The sequence below is a fragment of the Sturnira hondurensis genome, unplaced genomic scaffold (genome assembly GCF_014824575.4).
Source record: "Sturnira hondurensis isolate 20B ecotype Veracruz unplaced genomic scaffold, ASM1482457v3 Scaffold0013299, whole genome shotgun sequence".
Taxonomy (NCBI): Eukaryota; Metazoa; Chordata; class Mammalia; order Chiroptera; family Phyllostomidae; genus Sturnira; species Sturnira hondurensis.
In genome coordinates, this window is record NW_028085930.1 from 4,976,367 (window position 1) to 5,002,193 (window position 25,827).

The following is a 25,827-nucleotide window of genomic DNA, read 5'->3' on the forward strand; positions in this document are numbered from 1 at the left end:
TTTGTTTACGACACTTGGCATCAGTCTGATTGCTTTGTAGTCACACCTTGTTCATTCATCAACAAAAACATATTTACTGAATGCCAACTCTATGCCAGGCATTCCATTAGCCACCGGGGACACAGCAACATGAAGCTTATAATCTAGTGAGAGAAACAGAAATTAGACAAATGGTTATTAAAATAACTAAATAATTACAATTGTGCTAACTGCTGTGAGCGAAAATTACAGGGTGCCAAGAGAGGAAGTGTACCTGATGTAGAGAGGCATGTCAGAGAAGACCCTCCAAGCTGAGGGGGAATGGATGGATCAAAGAAGGTAGCCAGGAGAAGTGTGTGTCTGCTGGGCGCAGAGAGGGGCGGTACGGCCAGGCCTGGGAATAGCAAGTGCAAAGTTTCTGTCATGGGGAAAAGTGGCCTGGTGCCAGTGAGGCATGAAGCCTGTGTGACAGAAGAGTCATAAAAAGTTTCAGGTGGCACACATGAGACTAAGGGAAGGGAAGGTCTGGTGGAGAACTTGGAATTTCATCTTGAGAGTAACTAGAAGTCACAGAGGAGGTCTATTATTATTATTATAATTATTATTATTATTATTGATTAATTTAAGAGACAGAGAGAGAGAAACACCCACTTGTTATTCCACTTATTTGTACATTCATCGGTTGATTCTTCTATGTGCCCTGACCAGATACCAAATCCGCAACCTTGGTGTAGAGGGACAACGCTCCAACCCACTGAGCTACACGAGTAGCTTAAGATGGAGCATGAGGAACAGAGCAAGACTGGGGTGACCAGACCCAAGGGGCCTGTGTCCCCTTCACATTCTTTCGTCCATCCTGCTCCCCCCACCAGGCTTTGACCTATGCTGTATCCCCAGGTACACTACTTCCAAGATTCTTTTAAAAAGGGAAGTTACAGCACTCTTGGTCTACTACCCCACAGATGCTCAATTTCTTATTCAGGACCTAGTTTCTTTTACACAAGGTCTGTACAAGCTCAGGCCCTTTGGTGAGTGCACTCCTGCCTGTCTGAAAGCCAATGCCCTAAAGGTCTCCATTCATAAGCAGTTTCTGCCTCCACTTCTGGGCATTTGACATATTGCTTCCTATATCCTCTGCTGTAATTATCTCCTCCCATTAAAACAGCAACAGAACACCACAATTTGCTTATCAGATTGGCAAAAACTTAAAAAGATAAAATATCAAGTCCCAGTAAGAATGTGGAGTACACAATCATGACCCAAAGTTGCCACCACCTCCAGAACTTTATGCACACCCAAGGCAGCTGGAGGCAGCCGGCCTCAGAGGGTCAGGGGCTACAGACATACAGTAGCTCTGCTCTGAGTGGGGCCTCCAAGAGCTCTGCACACTCATGGTGGAAGGAAGAACTACTCACTGAGAATGAAACTCTCACCTACCAGTGGGATGCGAAGCTCAGAGTCTGAAATACTTTGACTAAAAGAAAATGAGGTCCAGGATGCTTCTCAATCATCTTTATTTGTGGAGTAAGACTGATAATGCTGCACGCCAATCTCACCGTGGTCCTCCCTTATCGGAGCTTTCAACTGGACTCTGACACGGCACCTGAAGCCCTCTGCTAACGTCCATCAACTAGTGAATTCATGAGCAAAATATAATGCAGCCATACGATTTTATTTCTATTCAGGAATTTGAAAAGTGAAGTATTGGCATATGTAACAACATGCATGAACCTCTAAAACATGCTAAATGAAAGAATCTAGACTCCAGAGACCACATATTGTGTAAGTCCACACCTATGAAATATGCAGAAAAGGCAAACCCATGATGGAAAAGTATGAGTGTTTCCCTAGCACTAGAGGTGGGACTGGGGAGTGACTGCAATCGGGCATGAAGAATGTTCAGGAAGGGAGTGACGGGATTATGGTAACAACCACAATTCTGTGAACTTGCTGAAAATCATTGACTTGGACACTTAAAATAAGTAAGTATTATAGTCTGTAACTATTGTCTCAATATATCTGTTATCTGAGTTTCTTCCAGCATATACCCTGACACCCCAAAATGCTGGTGCGGTGTCTGTCATCCACAGAAAGCCTGCCCACAGCAACTCCATGTCCCTGCTCACCCTGTCCACTGAGCCGGGGATGCCCTTCTCACCCCCTTTCCCCTGTATCCCAAGTGACAAGTATGGATTGGCTCAGTCAAGTTTGTTGAACTGGTGGTACCTAAGTTGGGGCAAAGGTGGCCTCTAGAGCAAGCACAGGCAGCCAAGGGAGAATCCCTGTCTCTGATACTGAGGGTCTGGGTAGAATCAGGAGGGCGGTTCAAAGTCAGGATGAGAATCTCAGGCCCAGAATCCCACTCAAAAAGCACTTGATTACCCAACCTGGAGTCAGGCAGATATCCGGCCAAAGATGCCTTCCATGTGCAACACAGCCGATTTGTCACCACAATTTGCCACTTCTTCCAGAACAGTATTTCTCCTATCTGGCCTCTCCCTTGTATTTCCACAGCCATGTGCTAGGGCCGGCATTACTTCCCCCCTGGACTCAGGCCCTGGCCCACTGTTTGGTCAAAAATTAATGACAACAGACCGGGCAGGAGATGGCAGGAGCTCAAACAGGGGCCCAAACAGGGGCCATATCCTCTCACATCTGGACACTGTGCCCATTTTTGCCGCTTGATGTTGTCACTGGTGATCTAACTGGCCCTAACGCTTTTCTCCTATCCTACCCTCATTCAAATGCAACTCTTTCAAGACAACCAGAGAATAACAGATCGGCTAGGAGCCACCATAGATCATGTTGACCAGGACCTTGTGTTGGCAAATGGGCACACTGAGGCCCAGAGACATTCAATATCTGGCCCAAAGTCATGCAGCTGATGGGGGCCGAGCCAGACTCTCTTCGAAGCTTCCTCCTTTGAGGGAGCTCCAGTCTCATTTCCTCCCTGATGCCTTCCCAGCTTATACTCAGCAACCATTTTTTCAAATGCTTAAAGCATGAGTGAACTTATTCCATGCAATTTAGCATTTGATAATAACACTGTTTTGAACTATTCGTTAATTGCTTCATGTATGTGACTTTGGATTGTAATACCTGGCTGTGAGCTCCTTGAAGACAAGGAATTGTGTTTTGACTAATTTATTCATTTCAACAAGTGAAACAATTCCATGCATTTAGCTTTGCAATAGTAATATTACACAATGGCATTTTTACTCAATAATGTCTGGGACCAGTGCAATTCACAGGTTTCTCAGGGCACCCCCCTCATTCCCTTCTTCTCTCACTTTTTATCCTTCGTGACCTCATCCAAACACAAGGCTGCAGCCACCAAGGGTACCTCATGGACCTCTCCTCAAAATCCAGACTTGTGTATCCAGCTGCCTGCTGGACACTTCCTGATGAGGCAGGTTAGTGCGCCAGGACAAATGGAATAGGGAAACTGAGACAGACAGTTAAACTGCCAAACAGTTTACAGCCATCTAGTACATCGCAAAATCCTGCCTTCTGTAACCAAGGACACTTAGGAGTAAATGGTTTTCACTTCTCTCCCACAGTGGGGATAGCTTAAATCAGCCACTCAAAGAGATAGCAGAAATGCAATGAATGCCATTTGTCAACCACAAATTCCCTCAAAACGAAGGTCTCAGCCGGTGCTCTCCCTCCTAGGACCACACACGCCTGCACCTTTCCCTTCCTTCTCTTCCCGTAGGCTTGCGCCTCCTAAACTCTAAGGGGCCCCCACAAGGCTTGCAAACAGGGAGCAACCAGCAGCAGCACCTCATCCTGGGCTAGGCCACAGGCTCCCTGAACCTGTTTCCTGGGCTCCCTTTTCTCTGACCTCTTAGTGAGTCAAAGCAACCCAGCTCAGGCTCATTTCCCCACCTAGTCCGTCTCCTGTTGCTTCTTCTGTCCTAGGCCTTTCCTTGTTTCACTGTCCCCAGCTTTCAATAAACATCCTCTAAAAATCACCTGGACTTGTGCTGTGAAATCTCTCCTGCACCAAGTCAAGAACCCACACACTACTGGGCAGCTCCAGACAGACCCACCTGCTCGGGGCCAGGTCCCCTTTCCAGTCACTCTGATAAACACCTGACACTCACCACCTTGCTCTCTGAGCACTGCTGCCATCTCACAAATCCATCCCCCTAAGTGGACTTGTCCCCGGGGGGCAACACTGTGTTGGGGACCTCCCCATATTCCCAGCCCTAGCCTTCCATAAATAGTGGCAGACTGAGGGGATGAGCAAGGCCCTGATCAGTTCAACTTCTCAGCCTCCTCAGCCCCTGGTCCTGTCCTGGGGACTTACTGCCTGTCCTACCAGCTTCCTACTTGTCCCTGAAACAAAGAAAAAGAAACAAAGCAGCCTTGGACAACCAGCAGAATATTAACAGCCTTTGAAAGGGCACTGTTATTGATACAAATGGACCACCTGTCCTTGAGATAAGCATAATAAAGAAAACAATGACACCCATTAGAAAGTACTTGTTCAGGCTTTCAGACCAGGACTTTGATGTATGAGAAAGGCACCTCTATGTTCCTCCAGATCTGGGTTTGTTTGACTTGCTCGTTGGAAGTCAGAGCTCGCAGGGCTGTTGTCAGGAGTGGCCCAGATTGCCTGCTGACATTTGGACAGTGCTATTGATTATCTGCAGTCTGGCTGATTGTGTATATTTGTGTGTGTGTGTGTGTGCGCGCAGGAATAAAGCATGCAGTCCCCTTCAAAATCACTGCCATAAACTCCATCTACATTGTCTTCTAGAACAACCCTCAAAGGCTTCACACTTTCTCTGTCTTCCCAAAATGGATCTGGATTTTGGAAACAGGCAAAGGTCACTGGAGCCAAATCCGATGAGTCAGGTGAATAAGCAAGCTAATAAATAACATCTCTTGGTCAAAAATGGAAAGCCACAATAAAATGAAGTTAAGCAAAGTAGGCCGTTTTCACTCTATGCCTCTGAAGAAAGGGCCAAGCACGGGTTCTGAAAAGATCTGTGATAGCGGCCCCGCCCTGCAGGGCTGCCACCTCCCAGGGGACCCTGCCTCCCAGAATGCCCTTTGGCTGCCATGCCCTTGCATCAGAATGACCACCAGAAAGAAGCCTTTTCTACAAGGCCTGGCCAGGGAAAGTCTTTCTGGCCTGTATTATCCTAATGACATCACACTATTCTGTTTTATTTCAAACTCAGCTCATTTAATTCACTTTTAATTCAAGAATTAAGCCTCTACTTACATCCCTAAACAATGTCCTAGGTGTTGGTGATACAGCCATAACTAAGAGACGATGTCCCTGCCCTCCACCCCCCAACCCCTGTGGGGCTTCTATTCTAATAGAGTGAACCAGAGGATGAACACACAAACAAATGAATAATATAGAGTTAGATGGTGTTTAATACTACGAGACAGAGTGAGTGAAGCCAGGGTCATAGGGAAGGTCTCTTTTTGAACAGAGATCTGAATGACATGCAAGGAGTCACCCAGCTTGGTCAGAACAAGAGGGAAGAACATTATAGGCTCAAGGAACAACAAAAACAAACTCTTGAGCAGGAGTGTGCCTGATACCTTACCAAGAAAGGCAGGAGGCCAGCATGCCTGCCAAATTGCACAGGGCAAGGGAAATATGGAAGAAGGCGAGGTGAGAGAGTTGCCTGAGCCGGCGGACCCCTACCTCTGCCAGTTACAGCTCTGTGACCACGACCACTCTCAGAGCTTCATTTTCCTCAACTGCAAAATACTATTTACTTTGCAGGGTGTCAGGAGGACTAATGGATCAAGAAAGGAACTCATCTAGTGCTGTGCCTGCAGGTAACTAGCATCCACTAAGTACCAATTACTACCATTACTATCAGCCTCAGCATTGTTATGCTAACCTCAGGATCCACCTCTGGCTGGTGCAGCAGGGTTTGGAAATCACCCCCTTTATCTTAGATAAATAATTCCGCCCTACAGTCAGCAGAACACCTTGACGAAAGGGCCAGACTCCCTTATGAATGCAGAGGTGTTGCTGTAGGTGTTTAGCTACCTAATGAGAAGGGAAGCAACAGAGACTAGACTTTGAGGTTAATAAACTGGGAGCAAGAGCCTCTTTTCTTCACCAGGAAGCTACAACTTTTCACATCCAGGGGATCGTAGCGCTGCTCTGCCAAGGGGATTAACACTCCTCCTTCCCCCTCCCCACTCCAGTACTGGATTGTTGGGGGGCACAGAGGGAGGCATTGGGCCACAGAGGCCTGTCCATCTGAGGGATGGACCCTATCCAAAGCCCGCAAAAACTTGGGAAATTGATTGGTCACCTTGAGAAAGCACCTGTTCTGTCCCAAACCCAAGCTCCTGGTTATAATCCCAGGGGAACAGAGAAGCTCTCTCTCTCTCTCTCTCTTGCTTGTGACCAGTACTTACATGGTACACTCACCTGTTTTCTCCATGGCCTCCAGGAGGAAGCCTGAATACAAAAGCACAGCAATGGATTGCATCTGGAAACACATACTAAGCTAGCCAGATGCTGGACTGGACAGTACTTCAATATGGAGCATAAACTCTGGGCAACAGCCCTTACCCTGGCCCTACTGAAGACAAGCTTGGACTTTTCCCATGGCAAGACAGATAGAGGTGGGACACTGAGAAGTCATGAGGGAAACCCCCTTAATTATCCATCATCAATAAAACATACTGTAGATCCCTGTCCTCCCATGTGAGTCTCGGGAAACTCTGTATCTTGCAACACCACAAGAACCAGCAGCCCCTTCCCAGCCCCTCTTGGAACCCCAGAACTACTTCTGGGTGGGCTTCAGTATGGACTCTCCTTTCCCAGCCAGGCAATCCCTGGGCCACTGTCAGCCACCAGCTCAGAGCATAGGAGACAAAAATGGACACAGCTCATAAGTTTTGGTCCCCTCAGCAGTCTGTGGGAGGGAGCCTGCTATTTTGCAAACAGTCTCTGTCCTGTGGGAGCATAGCAGAACTTCCCTGGGGTTGCTCAATCAGAGCAAACCCAAAGACTCAGGTTCAGGCCCCCCAGCTAGAGATGGCTGCCTCTCTGAACAAGAAGCCCACTGAGGCCCAGCAGCACACAACTTTGCAGAGCCTGCAGAAGGCTCAAGAATCTTTAGGTCAGCAAATTGCTTGGGCTGGGCTAATCAGCCTGGCCCCCAAGGAAGTGGCTCCTGTGCACTACATTGACTAAGCCTGAAAGAACTCAGATATTGGACAAGTTAGAGGGTGAATTACTGTGAAATGTGGTCTGTGGGACATAAATTCCTACAAGTCCAGAGGGATCTACCATTTAGTACACCAACAACCAAGGCAGCATTATTCAATGCCTCCTCCCCGAGGGCTCTGAGCACCAGTCCACCATCTAATACACCTAATTTATCTCCCAGATGTGCTGGGCTAGGAGGATATGACCACCTGCCCCCACCCCACCCCCCATTCATTACTACAACCCCACACAGTGTGCCGGGCAGCTGACTTGAGCCAAAACGCTGCTTTTGAAAGCCCAGAGCCTTGAAAGGGCAGCCATACTGCAAAGGCACAAAGCAACGATTCCCTAAATACTTTCTCACTCACTCACTAGAATGAGGGTGAGGGACACACTAACAATATGACAATAATGAGAATATGGAAAACAGATGGGATCCAGCACAAATAATACCCCCTTTTTATCACAAAATTTTTTATTACAGAATCATAAACATGTAATTCTGTAACATAACAATATCACACTCAAGCATACCATATGACATTTCAGGTGAAATGTTCGAATTAAAATTATAAATTATTANAAATGTGGTCTGTGGGACATAAATTCCTACAAGTCCAGAGGGATCTACCATTTAGTACACCAACAACCAAGGCAGCATTATTCAATGCCTCCTCCCCGAGGGCTCTGAGCACCAGTCCACCATCTAATACACCTAATTTATCTCCCAGATGTGCTGGGCTAGGAGGATATGACCACCCGCCCCCACCCCCCACCCCCCATTCATTACTACAACCCCACACAGTGTGCCGGGCAGCTGACTTGAGCCAAGACGCTGCTTTTGAAAGCCCAGAGCCTTAAATGGGCAGCCATACTGCAAAGGCACAAAGCAACGATTCCCTAAATACTTTCTCACTCACTTACTAGAATGAGGGTGAGGGACACACTAACAATATGACAATAATGAGAATATGGAAAACAGATGGGATCCAGCACAAATAATACCCCCTTTTTATCACAAAATCTTTTATTACAGAATCATAAACATGTAATTCTGTAACATAACAATATCACACTCAAGCATACCATATGACATTTCAGGTGAAATGTTCGAATTAAAATGATAAATTATTACACCCACATTATTACCCTACTAACCACACTCAAGCAGGCCTTACTTCTGCCAGATCCTGGACAGTCAGTGCTTCCCAGTGCAATCTTCAAGAGTCTCCACAAAATTCTTTTGGAAACTGAGATTGGGGGGAAAATGAAAGAAATACCATATAGAGGTGAAAATGGGGAAAAAAACGGCCCCAAGTAGAATATATCTGGACTGCTGGGAAGGAAGTTGTGAAAGGGCTGGGATTAAGAAGCATCGCCGTCACCCTGAACACTGGAGGTCATGGTGAGCTCCGCCTTAGCACAGGAGTGCAGTTCCCAGACTCTGGAGTCAGTCACACCGGACTCAGTGGCCATGGGCAAGTTTTTAAACCTCTCCAAGCCCTGGTTTCCTCCTCTAACCCAGTGATGCTAATATTACCTACCTACCTTATGAGGTGGTTGTGAGGATTACATGTGATGATACATTTAAAAAACTTGAACCTGAGTAAGCGGCCCCTGAAAGCCAGTGGTGGATCTCGGCCCTCCGGAAACACACACTGGCCTCTCTCTGGGCACAGATCATTTTCCCTGGACTCTCCCTTCACTATGTGTATGGTCTCTGACTCTCTCCTCTCTGTCCAGCTGTCTGTCCCTGTGCATCATTTTCAGTGTGTGCACATGTGCATATGTGTGTTCTGTATGTATGTGTGCATGCCCATGCATGTGCATATGTGCCTGTGTGTGTCTGTGCATGTATAGTTGGAAATGCTGGCTGCGGCCAAGGTGGGGCCTGTGTGCCCACCTATCAATTGCTGGTCAGTTCCATCCACTCCTGGCCGGGATGAGCACCCCTCACTGCTCGGAGATCCCAGGGCTCCGGGCTGTGGGAGCCACATTAACAGAGAATGAGGCCAGCCAGGCCCAGTGTCCAGATGGCACACATCTCTCTGCATCCTGGTACACTTCACACCCAGGTCTCTGCCAGCAGGCCAAGAAAAAGACCTCGAACTTGTGCCTCAAGATGGGGCTCCTTATCCACAGCCCCCAGGCCACTGGAACTTCCATTGGGCAGCAGCATTTCATACCAGGCCCTGCCTGGAGTGGGGTCTCCAGCCTTTATGACAGCCGCTGCTGCTGTTGACACTGCAACAGTGACAAATTCATCCTTCTGACAAGATCCCTTTAAATAATTCACAGGGAGCTGGGGATTAAGACACTGTTTCTCTCAGTCTCTGTTGAGATTTAAAACACCTCCAGCTGGGGTATTTAAGGAGAATATAATGGGCTACCCACTTTGGGTCTCACCTCCCCCTTTCCTCCTCTTTCCCATTTCCCAAATTCATCCCCCACCCCACCAGCCAGTCCCAGAACAAGGAGGCCCAGAAAATAAGAAAGAAAAAAAGAAGGGAATCATTGCTTGGCTGGTCACTATGGCAACAGTGGCAGGGTATTCAGCTGTCATTATCGCAGTGCCTCACACATGTGATTATCTTAAGCTGTCGATTGAATGTGGTCCTCGCTGCTGCCCAACAAGGGCTCTGCATACAAGGCAGGGAGGGGAGCTGCAGGCCCCGAGCCCCAGACGCCTGATACTGTTCTGTCCAGGCCTGGGCTCCAGTGACTAGCAGCAGAGTTTTTTTTTCCCCCTGGGAGAGACTGATGACATTTCCCTTCAGTATGGAGGTGTCTCTGCTCAGAACACAGAGCAGGGGCTGTAGCTGAAGCGGGGCCACCACTCTGGATTAGAGGCTGGAAAATGGACTCCTCATTCCATGATCACAGAGTTTGTTTTGACTGTGCATGGACCAGGTTGGCAGCGACCCTCTGGAGAGGTCCTGGAGACAGGAGAGCGAGTGGGCCATAGGGGAGAGAGAGGCTGGCTCTTGGCTTCATTACATTCTCAGGGTTGGGAAGAATCCCATTATCAGGGTGCCAAACAGTCAAATCTGGTCTGGGAGGAAGACACACTCCGCTCCATCCTGCCTGCCCCTTCCCCCCATTTGTGGCAATGTGGCCACTGCATATGACTCAGTCAGGGGACTTTTTCCTGGCACTGTGGCTACTGGAGCTTGCTTGGTGCTAGGAAGCCTGAGGAGGACTTTGATCTCACTCCTTTGCCTCCTGGACTTTGCTTCAGACTGTCTCTGGGCTGAGGTTCCCAAGTCCATGGTCATTCTTTGAATGACATAATCACTGGTCACCCTCCAATAGGCACACTGCAGGTTTCCCAATGTCCCTTTTAAAATTCAGCTCCCAGAATAAGTCCATCATGGCAGGTGTGCTTAGCAGGGCACACAATGGGGCCACTACCACCTGCGACTTGTACCTGGATGGCTTTCCAAATACCAGTCTGGCATTTCCTGCACCTGCATCCTCTGGTCAGTCCCCATAGTATTTGGCCAGCCACACAAAAGTCCCCACTACTCGAGGCACTACTCACCGAGTCCACCCTGGCTTGTTGCTGCCCAATGAACTGTTCGCAGCTGAGTACAAATGCAGGTTCTGACACCAACCATGTTAGTCTGAAGGCAGAGTTCCCAATCGGTAAGATACGTTTGAATCTTGACTCCAACATCTTTCATGTCCTTTGTGACACGGCAAGATGTGTTGGGCGTGACTGTCTCCACCAGAAAGAGTGGTGAATGGGACAGTGCACGTGGTGATGAGGATCTGCCATGACTAGCACCCCCATTTGTATCAGCAAAGGAGCACCTTAAATGGAGGATAGGCTGGCTCATCAGAACTGGTGCCGAGGCCACTGGATGGAACAGAGCATTTCACTGAGGCCACTTCATGCCTCTCCCTTCCCAGGAGCCTTCACTTCCTAAACATTTGCCAAGGCCTGGGGATGGGAGCCGACCTGCAGGTTCTTCCATCACTGCTCCAAGTCAGCCACCCTCAGGTACCCTCCGAGTCATCCTCAGGATCCCTGGCCAGACCTCACCTGCTCTGGGAGTGGGGCTTCCCCCTCCAGGCCCCATCTGGACCTGCTCTTCTATGCCCCCAAACCCCATACATCACAAACCACCCCCACCCCCTCTCCCCATGCAGGCTTGCTTCAAAAAACAATTCATGGGATGCCTAACACGTGCACTACTCACTGCACTTGGCTTCAAACCTACCCTTTCCTTTCTAGTAATGCCAATGTACTTCTCCTTGCCCCTGGTCTCTGGCTTCTGAGCACCATATGGGACATGCCTTCCTTACACTTCTTTGGGGGCAGAGGTGCAAGGGTGAGCTTTGTGGTGAGACAGGTCTGGGGTCAGTCTCAGTGAAACTGCTGAGCAGTCCCGTGATTTTGAATAATCATCCCAAGTCTCAGGGTCTGTCTGCTCTGCAAACAGGGGCAAGTGCCACCTGGCTGGCAGGGGCCTGGTGGGAATTCAGGGAGTTAATACAAGTAATGTTCAGTGCCTGGTCAACAGCTGGCACTTAATTATTGGTAACTAGTAGTTGCAGTAATTATCACTATTATTAATAACAACACTGTTATTAATCACAGGGTGCAACCTCTGAGGATATTCATGAAAGAGCCATAACCTAACGGACTCACTGGAATGCGATCTTGTTCTCAGGGTCCCCCTAAATCAGTTCCCATCCTCATCCCATGCAAGGTAAGTCCTTCAAACGAGAGTCATTGCGACCTTAGTACTAGTCAGGGCAAGCAGTACTGACCAAGCTTTAGAGTTCACAAAGGAGGCCAACACACTGATCCTGCCAGCCACTCTAAAAATAAGATCTTACGTTACCCTTGTGATAGAGACAGAAAATGGACTCAGGGAAGTTAAAGAACTTAGAAGGAAATTGAAATATGCCCAGGACGTTAGATCCTAAACCCTGGGCTTGCTCCTTTATACCAAAGTACAGTGAGGGTTAAGCCAAATCACTCCCATACTTTGGCTGTAACTGGAGGTAAGGCCAGAGGCAGCATCCAAAGCCCGGCTCTCAGGGTCCCCACACGTCTTTGCCCAGTATGTTTTCTGCCCACTCGACGCCCCTTGCTTCATCTGTTTTCCTCCTGCCCATCTTCTCTAGGCCTCTTAACTCTGCCTTACCTTCCTTCTAATACTTTGTCTTCCCCACTAGTATATTTCTTTCCTTCGCCAAGGCAACCAGTGTAAGGGAACGATGAGTTCAGGCGTGAGGGCAACGAGCTCCTGCTGACCAACCTGGCTGCATCCAGGTTCCACGGTCAGGGGCCCTGTTTCCTTCCCTGGCCCTGAGAGCCTCTTCCACCTTCAACTTCAGAAGAACTGCCATCAGGCAATGGGTTCACAGGCTCATGTCCCAGCGGAAGAAAGGTTTCCAGGGTTTGCATAAGGGCTGTGGTAGGGGAACTGCCTTCCTGGGGAAAGTTTTGGAGAAGAGGAAAGACACTTCTCTGTTCAGACAAATGAGGAGGGCTGGGTGACCTCTGGGATTCTCTCCCAGACTCTACGGACACAAACATCTCCTGTTCTGCTGATGAGCCATTTCCAAGCACAAGAAAAATAAATTTGCCAGAGAGTAAGATTCTGGTGAACCGCTCTAACTCCCAAAATTCTTTAATACGCAAGCGGGGGAAGCACCTGGACCTCCATCAGTCTCTTGCCCTTCTACCCATACCACCCCCTGCCATACATACACACGTGCACAGTCACACCCAATGCATTTCTGTAACCAATGCAATAATCAACATGGTGCCCAATGACACTGGTCCTCTGTAACATTCCATTCATCTCTCTATTAGAGGCACATAGATGCCCACGAAAAGATCTCACATAAAAGCCCTTTGAGACAGCAACCACAAACAAGGAGGCCAGGCAGAATGGTGCCCTAGCCGCTCACCTGGCCCACCTCTCCACCCCCAGAGACCCCCCCAGTGCCAGCCAAGGGACCCCAAGGCCATCCCCGTCCTCCCAGAGCACCGTCTGAACCTCGGGGACCACCTTCTATCTCCCCAGGGCCCTGCTCCAGGGCTCTCATCCAGAGCCCCCCAGGCTTTGTCTGGCAGACTCTGTCAGGCAGGTGACTTTAAACTTCCAGTCCTAAAAGATGAGTATTATATAAAAAATGTTTTAAGTGCCTCAGGGTGTTTTGTTCCTCATTGCTTCATAAAAGTGACATTAATAGCCAGGGAAGAGCACTGCTGAGTGCAATTACAGAGGATGTTTCAGGTATGAAAGCTGTTTTGAGCCTGCTAATGTTTCCTAATTACAGGCCTTTTGGTAGTGAGAGAAAAGATGGAGTGGGTGGGAGGCCCAGGGTGGGGAGCTCTGACTTCTCTCAGGGGTTTACCTGAGGAGGGAAGGGGAGGGAAGGGGAGGAGTAGGGGCAGGGAGGTCAGAGGCCTGCTGGCTGGGAGGCAGGGCCTGTCAGTGGAGACAGCTCAAGAAAAGGATACCTCCCTGTCTCGTACCGTGAGAACACAGGTTTTATATCCTGAGCCTGAACTCGAGGAGCCCATAGCAGTTCCCAGGAGTTCTTCAGGAGCCACCGTCTGGAGAGACTGTGGTGAGCAGGATTTCATGGGGAAAGATGGTACAGCATGGTCGTCAGCAGGAGAGCAGCCTGCAGGGGACTAAATGTCGCCACTGCCACTTGCAGGCCATATAATGGTGGATAACTGAAGAGCTTCCCTGTGCCTTAGTTTCCTCATCTATGAAGTAGGCCCGTGGTAAGGTTTACTGCACGCATGGCACTTAGGGCCTGTGATGCAGAGTTAGGCTTTCACTTTCCCTAACTACCATCTATTTATCTTTCTGGTACCTTTATCCCAATTCCTTCTGGGAAACTCTCCTTTCCACCCTTCAGTCCCAAGGATTGCAATGGGCCCCACACAGCAAGGGACCTGGGAGTACTGACCAGCACTTTGTTTTTCCTGGATCAGAATCGGGATGGGATTCCAGCCCAGTGGGTTCGGTAGGTCTGCTCAGAGCTAATTCCAGGGCTTCTGCTGGGGGCACCGGAAGGAGGTGTTTGTTCTTCTCCAGGAACATGGATGAAGGGGGTTGTAAGGGGTGGAGCTGGGTGCAGATTTCTTGTGACAAAGAGGAGGCTCAACAAGGAGCCACCATCGTGGAGTAAGTAGGGAGAGGAGAAAGGAGATGGGAAAAGACAGAGAGAAAAAAAGAGTGGGGATGCAGAGAGGAAGATGGATCCTAAGGACCTAGACCAGCCAACACATGCAGCCCATCAATCAGCCCCTGTACCATTCAGTTACAGAGGCCAGGATGCCTCCTTGAAGACTGAGTTGTGCTTTTCAGCCCCTGGCCACCAGAAAGCCCTGACTGAGACGCAAGTGTAGCCCCCAGTAATCCACGACCCAAATGGACAAAAGCCCCCAAGTCACGGGCGGTAGTCCCGGTCTGAGGGAGGATGACCAGCACAGTCTCCTTTTGTCTGCCTGCCCCTGGTGTGGCCTGAAACTCAAATACTGTATGTAAAACTCCATTCACAAAATTGTTTTGCCCAGACCTAAATTTCTCTTGGATTTGCCTAATTTAGCTCATACTTTGCTATCTTAATTAGCATGATTGAGTCATCAAAGGAAGAAAAGAGGAAATCCAGCCCTTCAGAGGGTTAGTACTATGCTAACACTCCCCAACGTTTACTGAGGAAAACTTTTTCCCCATGTTGTTTCATACTAAACAGTGTCCATCCTCACCCCACTAAGCAGAGGGGTGAAACAGTCTAGGTGGCAGCCCACGATCATACAACCAGGGAGCTACGGAGCTGGGAGGGCCTGGGTTCATCTGATACAGGGCCTGAGCCTTCACTGCTCCTCCATCAACTCTTCACCCATCAGACCAGATAAATTCCAATTGAGCTTGCTTGGCCTTGGAACAAATGGGATGTTATTAGAGTGGATTTCTCTCCTGAATGTGCTTTCCTTGTTCCCATGATGTGGGCAGCTGGCGAGGGTGCCTGGAGGAGCCGACAGGCAGGGAGAGAAGAGACAGCCAGGGATGACAGCCAAGTAGCCAGGAGGGTCCACACGTGCACAGCAACTGGTGGCTGTACCCTAAGGCCCAGTGTGGCCGCTCTTGTAGGCACACATGCATGTTTCGCTGGAAGGTAATTTACCAGATACAGACATTCAAATGGGCTTGTTCCCTTCACAGTGGCCTCCTCTGGAAGCTCTCCACTTAGTCCAGTAATCTTCCCATCATTTAAGATATTTCCAGAACTCTGGGAACTGCCTACTGAGGCATAAATTGTAATCAGCTCATTTAACATCACATGTGCACACACACACACACCCAGATATGCACACACACATATATAGAAACACACAAAAAGCACAGATACACACACACACAGCTCGCTCATCCTGAAGGATCCTCAGGCTTGGCTCTGGATTCCTTTTCCGTTTTTCCTTTCTCAAATCCCACTGCCCATGAGGAAGATTTGCCAGTAATAAAGTAGTTAACAGACTCTGTCATGGGACGTGAAGAGGGCTCCAAAGGGCAGCACAGGCGGCACTGGAGTCTGGAAGCCCATGGAGCACTCTTTGAAGATGACTCAGGTAGATGTTTACACGTCAGTCACATGTCCCACAGACACAGACACCTATACACACCCAGACCATCGGTGGCTCAGGTGGCAAAAGCCAGTGAGCCTGTGCAAAACTCCTGGAAAGAAGAAGAATGTTGGGTTTGGATTTCCAGTAAGGAAGCTGAAAAACCTCACTATTGGTGGACTAGGCTTGCCTTTCTAATCCATCACAGCCAGTGTCAGAACCTTGAACCTTGGAACCTTGGAACCTTCTGGTGGGTATCCTGGTCTCCTTTATCACTCTGATCTCGGGCAAGGTGGCTCTGTTTACACAAACAAGCTCTTTAAAGAGATATTGATAACTATTTTGGTGTTGAGAGGTCTACAATAAACATTTTATTGGGCTACAATAAACCTAAATCCTAACCATCTTCAGAACTCTGGGTTGAAAATACAGAGAAGGCTCAAAATTTTCTGGTCCTTCCTCATTTATTTAGGCAAAAAGCTTTTACTGGAACCTGTCCCCTGCTGGGCCAGTACTGGGCACTGGGGACCCAGCAATGATGCTGTCCATTCCCTGGCCAGTGGTAGAGACCATACATCGACATGTGAGAGATGAGCAGTATGTTAGAACTGGGCACCAAACCGTCTGGGCTTCAGGAAGAGGGTACCTAGCGGAGCCCTGGTGAGATAAGAGTATCCAGGGGGGCTCCCCAGGAGATGAGGACAGAGTGGACACCTGAGGGACAAGAAAGTATCCAGGGAGGGAGGGTCAGGGAAAAGGACGAGTTGGAGAAGGCCAGACAGCATCTAGACACTGGGGCAGACTGTTGTTGAGAGGGGACCTTGCAACCCTAAAGACTACAGCTCATAGTGTGCTGCCCACACCTGGACCTGGAACTGAGTGTTCACCATGGATCCTCACTAAACACCCCCCCCCCCACCCACCCCATTGCCTAGAAATCCTGCAACCTCAAGGTCAGGTGACCTTTTACAGCAGGACTGAAAGCGAAGGTTTGGGAGAGTTAACTGAAGCCAGCCCCAGGGAGGGGCCCCAGGGCGCCTTTTGGTGGGAGCTCAGCCCCTCCCTGGCATTTGCTACTTCCTAGATGTCTTTGTGACTTTCTCTCTCTGCTCACCACATGGCCTCTGATTCAGATTAAATCAAAAGGCTCTAAATTAAAACAGCAATTAGATTATAAAGCAGCATTTTGCATTTGAGCATAAATACTTTGTTTTTCACATGCAATGTTATGATCCACTTCCCAGCAATATAACTGAAAACAGTTTGTGGGCTACATGTGGGTGGGCATCCAACCCCCTTCTCATACCTGGCGGTTCTCAAGCACAGCACTGAAGACACCCCACCCAATGAGTCACACAACAGGAAAAGCCCCTGGGCCTCTCCCTGGGGGGAGCCCACCTCACAGGCCCCACACTGTGGGCAGGGTACAGCTGTCTCCCTGGCGGAATTAGGGACAAAGCAAGCCCAGTTCTCTGGGAATGCCCAGGCTACCAGAACAATGCATACCCACCCTCTCCATCTTAAGCATGAACACATGGGATCCCAACTGCTGGGGACAATCTGGGATGGGGAGCCCCATCTGGGATGGGGAGCCCCATCTTCTCCCCCAACTGGGCCCCAGGAAGACATGGACCACCCAACCAGCCTCCTGGTGTCTCAAATGCCTGGCCCTGACCTCACTTTCCAGACCTCCTCGTTACCCAGAAGTACTCTGTGGGTTTTAAATCCAGGCGCTGACTCAAGGCCACAGCCTCTGTCCTCCTCCAGGGTCCTCCTCCAGAGTCCTCTCGCTAGAACTCTGTCTGGGCCCTGTCTTTTGTCACAATGGTCAGTCCCATCTGGCTTCACTTTTCTTGCTGAGTAGAGTCCATGATACAAGAAGCCAACCCCCTCTCGCCAGCATCCTCAGCCCCTTATCCCTCCGGGCCCCCCATTTTTGCACAACTGAGGATGATCCCACTGCCACACGTGCTCCAGGTACAGACAGACAGCTGAAGGGAGCCTGCAGTCACGGCGAGGCCCTTCCCCCACCAGCCATACTCCTTCTAATCGGGCCAGCCTCTCTCCACCTCGGCAACAGCAGCTGTTACTGCAAACCTTGTCCATCCTCCTAAAACCTAAGACTCTGCACTCCTCACTCCCTGAACCTCACTTCCATCCTCAGAAAGAAGAGGCTGAAAGAATTTTCTATTTTGTGGCTTGTCACCACACCTGAGTACTGACATCTCTCTGTAGGCACCTTATCTCTGTCCTGCTAGTTCAGCAGGAGAGGAGGCCCTTCCCCACGAAAGCAAATGTGCCCACAGCTCCTCCAGGTCCCTCCTTCTCATCTCCCAGGTGCTGGCCCCCCTCCCTTCGCAAACTGCTGTCTCCATCTCCCCACCTCCCCACTGACCCTTCAACTCTCTGCTTTCTGTCCTACTCCTGTCCCTTCGGAAATCCTCCAAGGGAGTCACCAACAGGGTCTGTAGTAACTAAGCCCAGTGGAGACATTTAATGCCAGCAGCATTTGCCACTTCTGTCCCTTCACCCCCCTTGACACTCTCACCCCTTGGCTTCTGTGAGAGGCCCACCTCTTGGTTTTCTCCTGCCTCCCAGTCCCCTTACCGCCTCAGTCCCCTTTCAGGCTCCTGTCTCTGTATGTGACACTTTAATGCAGGTTATCCACCCAAAGCTGCCAGCTCCTCTCCCTCCAGACACTCTCCCTGGGAGACCGCAGTCACAGGCCCCTTCCCTCTGTTGTGGGGCTGCCTTCTCATCCCGCTGCCCACAAGTCAGATGCTGACAGCACCCCTCTCTGCAGGTGCCCCAGCGCCACTTCAAACTCAACAGGTCCAACTGAACTCAGCCTCTCCCCGCCCAAACGTGTTCCTCCTCCTGGATTCCCCATCTTCAAGAATGACCCACATCAGAAACTTTCAACAAACACACATTGTCATGTAGTATCATGGAGTGAAGGAGTTTCCAAGGGTGAACAAACAGGCAGAGCCTTAGACACCTTGGAGGTTACAGCATAGCCAAAGGGTGGTGGGGGGAGGGAAAGAAATGAATCTAATATAAACACACAAAGATGTAAGCTTGGAACTGTGAAAAGTGCTATAGAGAACAGCTCTCCAGCCTCCAGAGGACCTGTGATGGGGACCCGATGTGGTCAGGGATACAGCAGAGGCCTTCCTGAGGACGGGCCAAGTGCGATGAGGCCTGAAGATGATAAAGGAAGAGTCAAGGATGGCAATGGTTTCTGGCTTTTATAACATGCTCAGATGGAGCCCAGGCTGGAGGGAAGGGAGAAGGAGAGGAAGGTGAATTCTGTTTGAACCTTCCTGAGCCATTACTGCATGAAAGTAATATGCATATTAGCATCCATTGAGATACGTGGCAGCTGGATATGTGAGCTTCGGCTAGGGACACAAACTTGGGAGCCGCTCTTGTACTCACAGAATCAAAGGCAACTGTCCAGGATGAGAACAGAGGGAGATGATGCGGAGAGGGCTTGGGATGGAAGCAGAGTTCTGATCCTCCCTCCCATCCCAGGCTGAGGGCTGGCCTGACCCTCCTGCTGCCAGCTACCTGCCAGAAAGGCTCTGAAACTGCTTAGGATGCCAGGAGCAAAACTGGCTGTACATTCCAGAGAGGAGACAGAGAACTAGAATGTCAGGGAAGGGTTGCTGAGCAGTGATGCTAACCGGCAGTGGGGGTAGGGGTGCCAGGGAAATTAGGGGGGAGGGAGTAAGCAGAGAGCAACCCAGCCAGCTGCTGCCCTAAAGGGCATCACTTGATTTTGGATGTTTCCCTAAAAGACAATCTTCCTTGGGAAAGAAGATCAGGAATTTAAAGAAGACCAGTGGTGTTTCCAAAAATCAAGGGGAAAACTAATCATCATAAATCATGCCAATGCCTGTGAAAACATTCAAGCCTTCAAACAATACATTTGTAAAAGAATGGCAAGATCTTAACATCCAGGCAACCTGAGAAGTTGCCAACTCTGACCAGCTCTGCGTAAAGTCTCCAGTAGGAGTAGGAAGGGCTCCCTAGCTGCCCAGTGTTCCCAGCAGGGTTTCTTCCGCCCCACCCCTTCCCTTTGGGAAACACCGGCTCATCCTAGTCCCTGCCCTTCCACCCCAAGGCTTGCACCTGGGTCAGTGTGCTTCTGTAAATGTTGGTGGGCTTCCTGTTGAGAGCCCAGGAGAGAGTGCACAGGGGAGAGCAGGGCTGCCCTGTGACCTTAACGGCCAGTTAGAGCTGTCCCTGCAGGAGAACCAGATCTGTTGGGACGCGGTGTATACCACTGAGTACAGATCAAACCTTGATCCTGGGCAGAAGTTACCAAGGGCAGGGAAGGAGAGAGGAGGTGTGACGACAGATGACAAAGCCTGGGTCACCCTGCCCCAGCCAACTTCACCCTTCCGCTGGAATGAAAAGCCCACTCATCCCTCCTGCCCCCTCCCTTTGTGATGAAGCCATGCAGTTCCCATGCCAGGCACCTGAACTCCATCTCCACCTCCTCCCTCTCCCCTGACAGTCCATCCATTGCCAAATGCTGCCAGTGTGTCCCCCTTGGCTTCACTCAAACTGCCCTCTGAGTGTGCCATTTTAATTAGGCTCTCCTGACCCACACAAGACAACTGAAAGAGCTTCTTAAATGCTTTTATCACAACTGTTCTCCACAATCTCATCAGCAAGTGTGACTGCTTTATTCTCCCGCCCAGGACCTCTTCATTACCTTCAGGATAAAATCCAGGGGCAGTCTCAAGCCTTCCCTACGTGCCACCTTCCAATCTGCACCCAGCCCACTCAGAACTGTCTACACTCTGCCATATCGCAGACTCACAAACTCTTCTCTCTTTCGTCTTTTCATGACTCCATCCCTTTAATAACTATTCCTCCTACTTGGGATATCCCTGCAGATTCCCCATTCACCAGTATCAGTCTCGTTCTACAAAACCAAGCTTATAAAGGCTCTTCGTCTTCCTCTGAAGTTTCCCACTCCCAGCTCTGTGCCCATACCTGCCTGTTAATCTCTCCACTGCCACAAAGCAGAGATGTGCTTCAGTTTATTTGTGAACTTGGTGGTCCCCACAGGAGGCCATGAGCTCCTCAAGGCTGTTCCATTTTTGTAGCTATTGAGTCTGTCCGGGTGCATGAACATGGAGCAATTAAATCAAGAACACCTCTCTAAGGCAAGCTCTGGGCGAACAGAACCTCGGCCTTTCTGAACTCCAGCTCCTCCTCATGCTCTTGTCCTCTCAGCAGCCCATGGGCATCTCAGAGCTCTGATCTGCCCTAGCATCACTGGCCTGAGTGCCCAGCTATTGGCAGCCACTGCCCCTATTCCCACAAGGGCATGACCCTAGTCACCGGGAGCCAGCTCCCTGAAGGATTTTGTCAAGAGATGGTCTGCATCACCACACCAGGGAATGGCTCAGGCCTGAAGGCACTGGTGTTGCCTTTTTGTGAATGGGCAGGGGACCCAGCCACTCACACCTATATTCCACCCCTCAAAGGTGCGGCTTTAGGCTGGCGCTGCTCCCACAGCCATCCTGCAGGCCCAGGACTACCCAGCAGGGCTGGAGGAGGGAGGGTCTGACACTTACCCCTGATGTGGGATTGGCTGTCCAGCCCAGCTCTGCGGTAGCCGTCCTGGTGTCCATTAAAGTTTCTGTGGATCAAACAGAGAAAATCTGGTGAGTCAGAAGGATTGCTGGACAGTGGCCTTTATGTTCACGAAGGTATTACCACCATAAATGTCCATGATAGAAGCCTTGGGCCCCCCTGGGAAGCAGAGAAGGGGACAGGTCTGCCCCCATGACACAGCTCACAGCAGAGCTGGACGCAGACCTCAGGTCTCTCCTGTTGCCGAGTCTGCCGCTCCTGCCCCGAACGACCTCTGGCCACCTGTGTGGGATGAAGTCATCTACCCACCCACCTCTTTACCCCTCAGACACGGATTCTTCCCTCGACAATTCACCGAAAGGCTCTTCCAGGGTCATGTAGATCCAATAGCCAAGTTCCACTCCTTCCTTGGGACTTCTTTCTCTCCTGTTCCTCCCCACTGGGCTGCTCCTCACCCTGTCCTGTTGGCCCTGCCCTCCTCTCCTGTGCCCTCACTTTGGGCATCTATGGGGATGACACCCTTATCTCAGCTGTTCTCCACAAGGACAGTGGGTTTCCCTCCTCTGACTCCAATCACCCTCCCAAGACCGGGCCCTCCTGCAGGTCCCTTTGTCCTCTGGGCCCAGACACAGGCTGACCCCTTCCCCAAGACTCTGCTGGGGGCTCATACAGCTTTGGCAAAGTCCTCACCCAGAACACAAATGCACACATCAGACCTTCGCAGCCTGCTTCCTGCTTACCAATCCCTCCGGCCACTAAGTGAAAGACAGACACCCTGACTCCTGGAAGCATCGGGCTGGCTACTGTACACACGCCAAGATCTCCACACAGTGATCACAGAGTTGCTGTTGATTGCACTCGTTTTGGGGGAGGTAGCAGTACGTGTCCTGGAACAGGGCACTTTTCTCTTTCTTTTCAGTCTACCACTGGCCACCCCACCTCTCAACAGAAACTGCCCCCCAAAGACTACTCATCGGCTCCTGATCAGCAAATCCAACAGCCCCTTTGTTTTTTAACAGCTTTATTAAGGTAGAAATGACATACAGGCAACTGCACATAATTAAGGTATACAATGTGATACGTTCTGACAGACATTTACACTCATGAAACCACCACCAAAAGCAAGATGATAAATGCATCCATCATTTCCAGAAGTTTCCTTGTTCCTTTGTACCCTCCTCTCCAGTCCATGCCTCACCCTCTTGTTGTCCCCAGGCAATGACAGATCTGCTTTTTGTCACTATAGCTTAATTGGCATTTTCTAGAATTTTACATAAATAGAATCATGTAGTATATACTGGGTTTTTTTCTGTTTTCTTTCACTCAGCATAATTGTTTCAGATTTATCATGGTCTATGTATCAAGAGCTCATTTGTTTTTACTGCTGAGTAGTATTCCTTTGTATAGATACACTGCAATTCGTCTGCCACGGACTGTTGTTCCAGTTTGGGGCTAACACAGGAGTGTGTGAGCGTTCCAGCTGCCCCACATCCTTACCTCAGTTGGCGCGGTCATTTTTAATTTGGGGCATTTTAACAGGTGTGTAGTGGTACTTCACTGTGGTTTTAATTTTCACGTCTCCAACAATGAATAAAATCAAACATCTTTTCACATACTTACTTGCCATCTGTATATTTTGGGGGTGAAGTGTCCAGTATTTTTCCATTTTTAAGGTGGCTGGCTTGTGTTCTTATTGAATTTAGAGAGTTCTTTATGTATTCTGAATACAAGTCCCGTATCAGATATGTGCTTTGCGAATATTTTTTCCTACTCTGTGGCTTGACTTTTCATTCTTTTAACCATGTCTTTCAACAAACAGAAGTTTTAAATTTTGATGAAGTCCAATTTATCCATTTTTTTCTTTTATAGTTTGGTGTCATATCTGAGAAAACTTTGCATAACCAAAAGGGACAAAAATCTTTCTCTTACATAAGTCTGTGATCTATTTTGAGTTACTATTTGGAAAAGGTGAAAGGTATAAATCAAATATACATTTTTTTTCATGTGGATATCCAGTTGTTCCCAAGGGGCACCTTTTTAAATCCACACAGTGGTGCCGTATAGGCTGGTGGAACAATACGAATGCAGATGCAGGGTTCTAAAATCTTGGTCCCTTAGGAAGCGGAAGGGCTCCTGGCATAAACCAAAAGNAGTTTGGTGTCATATCTGAGAAAACTTTGCATAACCAAAAGGGACAAAAATCTTTCTCTTACATAAGTCTGTGATCTATTTTGAGTTACTATTTGGAAAAGGTGAAAGGTATAAATCAAATATACATTTTTTTTCATGTGGATATCCAGTTGTTCCCAAGGGGCACCTTTTTAAATCCACACAGTGGTGCCGTATAGGCTGGTGGAGCAATACGAATGCAGATGCAGGGTTCTAAAATCTTGGTCCCTTAGGAAGCGGAAGGGCTCCTGGCATAAATCAAAAGTCTGGGAACAGACCCACCTGCTGGGCAGGGCCAAGGGAATGAAAGTAGGAGTGATGAATGAGGAGCTATGTTGAGAAAAGGGATTCCCTTTGCCCCTGTCTCCCAGTGCTCAGCCCCAGAGAAGAAATGGTGGTGGGAATCTATGGAGGTGAAGGGGCTTGGATGTCCAGCACGCCAGTGTGGTGACATAGTAGCAAGTGACCCCACCAGGCTGATGTGACACAGATGGGGACTTAGGGCCTGACTGAGGTCTAATGAAGGGGGCCAGAACCACCCAGTGGTGACTTCATGAACAGTAAGCAAGGGTCAGATGCGGGACAGGGCATCTAAACGGGTGCCCATGTGGGCAGGAGCCAACAGGGCCAGGGAGGCACCCACTTCCACAACTTCACACTATATACCCTGCCTATGACCTAGATGATATTTCTGCCACCCCAGTGCAACTGGGTTCACACTGCCAGCCGAAGGGAGTGAGGTGAATAAAGCAAGCTGCATTTTCTTGCCCACTTGAGCCTGGGTTTTGATTGAGAGTCGTACCCCGCGCGCATCGGAAGGAACACAAGCAGTGGAACAGACTTCTCGAGTTTGTTTTCTCCTCTGATTCTTCTGACAGCTGGGGAGGCCGATGCCTGCGTGGAGCAGCCCACCCTCTCCCCCTCATCTCCACTTCACAGCACTAATAATGATCATAATGACACACCAAATTTGCATAATATACTTCTCAGAAGACACTCCACGAGGCTCTGAAGAAATTCATCTTCATGATTAAAATGCATCTGCCAGGTGGGCCTGAGGCAGGAGCCACCAAACCCATGTGGCAGTGTTGGGGACCAGGACACAGAATGGTGCTTCCCAGCAGGTCAGAGATCATCCCTCCCTGACACCAACAGCCTCAGATCTTAGCACGCTGCCCGCCAGGCAGACCTGGGTTTCAGGTCCCTCTGCTGTGAAGCTGGGGTGCTGGGGCTGGGGGGAATCCTTGCTCATAAAGCTAAAAAGCCCCCAAAGCCCCCAGGATAATGCATCACCCCTCAGCCTCAGGATCAAGTTGAAGCAGCAGTGCACACACAGGAAAAGGACACAGGCAGCGAGAAAAATAGAGTCCAGAATTAAAAATAAGAATCAGTCTTTACTCCTAAATCTTCCAAAGACCCGTCTGTTCTCTTAATCCCATTAATACAGTCTAGGACTTCATTATATTCATAGTCACCTGCTCAAGAGCTGTAATTGAATCTGTTTCTAAATAACGTTTTCCATCCACGCTAGTGGACAGAAGTTGCGCCAAGAGGAATCTGTTTCTCCACATCCTGCCCGCGTGGAGACACAGACCACAAATTGTAAACCATCCACTCAATATGATTAAGGGCAATTTCTTTCCTGGCACAGAGAGCTCCTGATTATGGCATTGCACTCTGGTGGGGGCTGCATAAAAGTGATTTGAGGAGGTTTACATTTCCCCAGAGAGGAAGGGAGCACTCATTTGCATTTATAAAGCATATTGAGAGTTCTGGCAGAAAGTTATGGTGGAAGCACAATTAAATATTTACCATCACTTCTGCTCTCAAACAGTGGCATGGGGACCAAACCAGCTGGAGGTGCATGTGTTGCTGTCACATCTGATGTCTACAGGGGGCAGGACTCCGGGACCCAAGCCCACTGCCTGGCCTCCCCCTCTGGGAGCATGTACTCACTGTCCACAGGAGGGGAGCTGGCAGGGCGCACACACGTGGAGTGGAGAGAGGTCACCGATGTGGGCAGACTGGGTGCAGGTCCCACTTCCACTACTTCGAGACAATCCCCCCTTCCCTCTTCTCCTCCCCTCTCCTCCTCTCCCCTCCCCTTCTCCTCTCTCTCTCCTTCTCTCCCTCCCTCTGCATGCATGTGTATGTGCATCCCTCCCCTTCCCTCCCTCCTCATCTTCAGACTGGGCCTAGAGCTAAGTAAGTAGAACACAGGACTGTGTAGGCACTGCCTGAGACAAAGCCCTGCAAAACCCAT

General features: G+C 49.5%; 1 protein-coding gene across 1 annotated transcript in view; it reads right to left on the reverse strand.

Moving 5' to 3' along the window:
• Window positions 1-25,827, reverse strand: part of EPHB1 (EPH receptor B1) — a 415,980-nt gene that overhangs the window by 266,878 nt on the left and 123,275 nt on the right. The window contains exon 2 of the mRNA XM_037061235.1: window positions 21,377-21,441. Coding sequence (XP_036917130.1) covers window positions 21,377-21,441 — 65 coding nt within the window. The remainder of the gene's footprint in view (window positions 1-21,376; window positions 21,442-25,827) is intronic.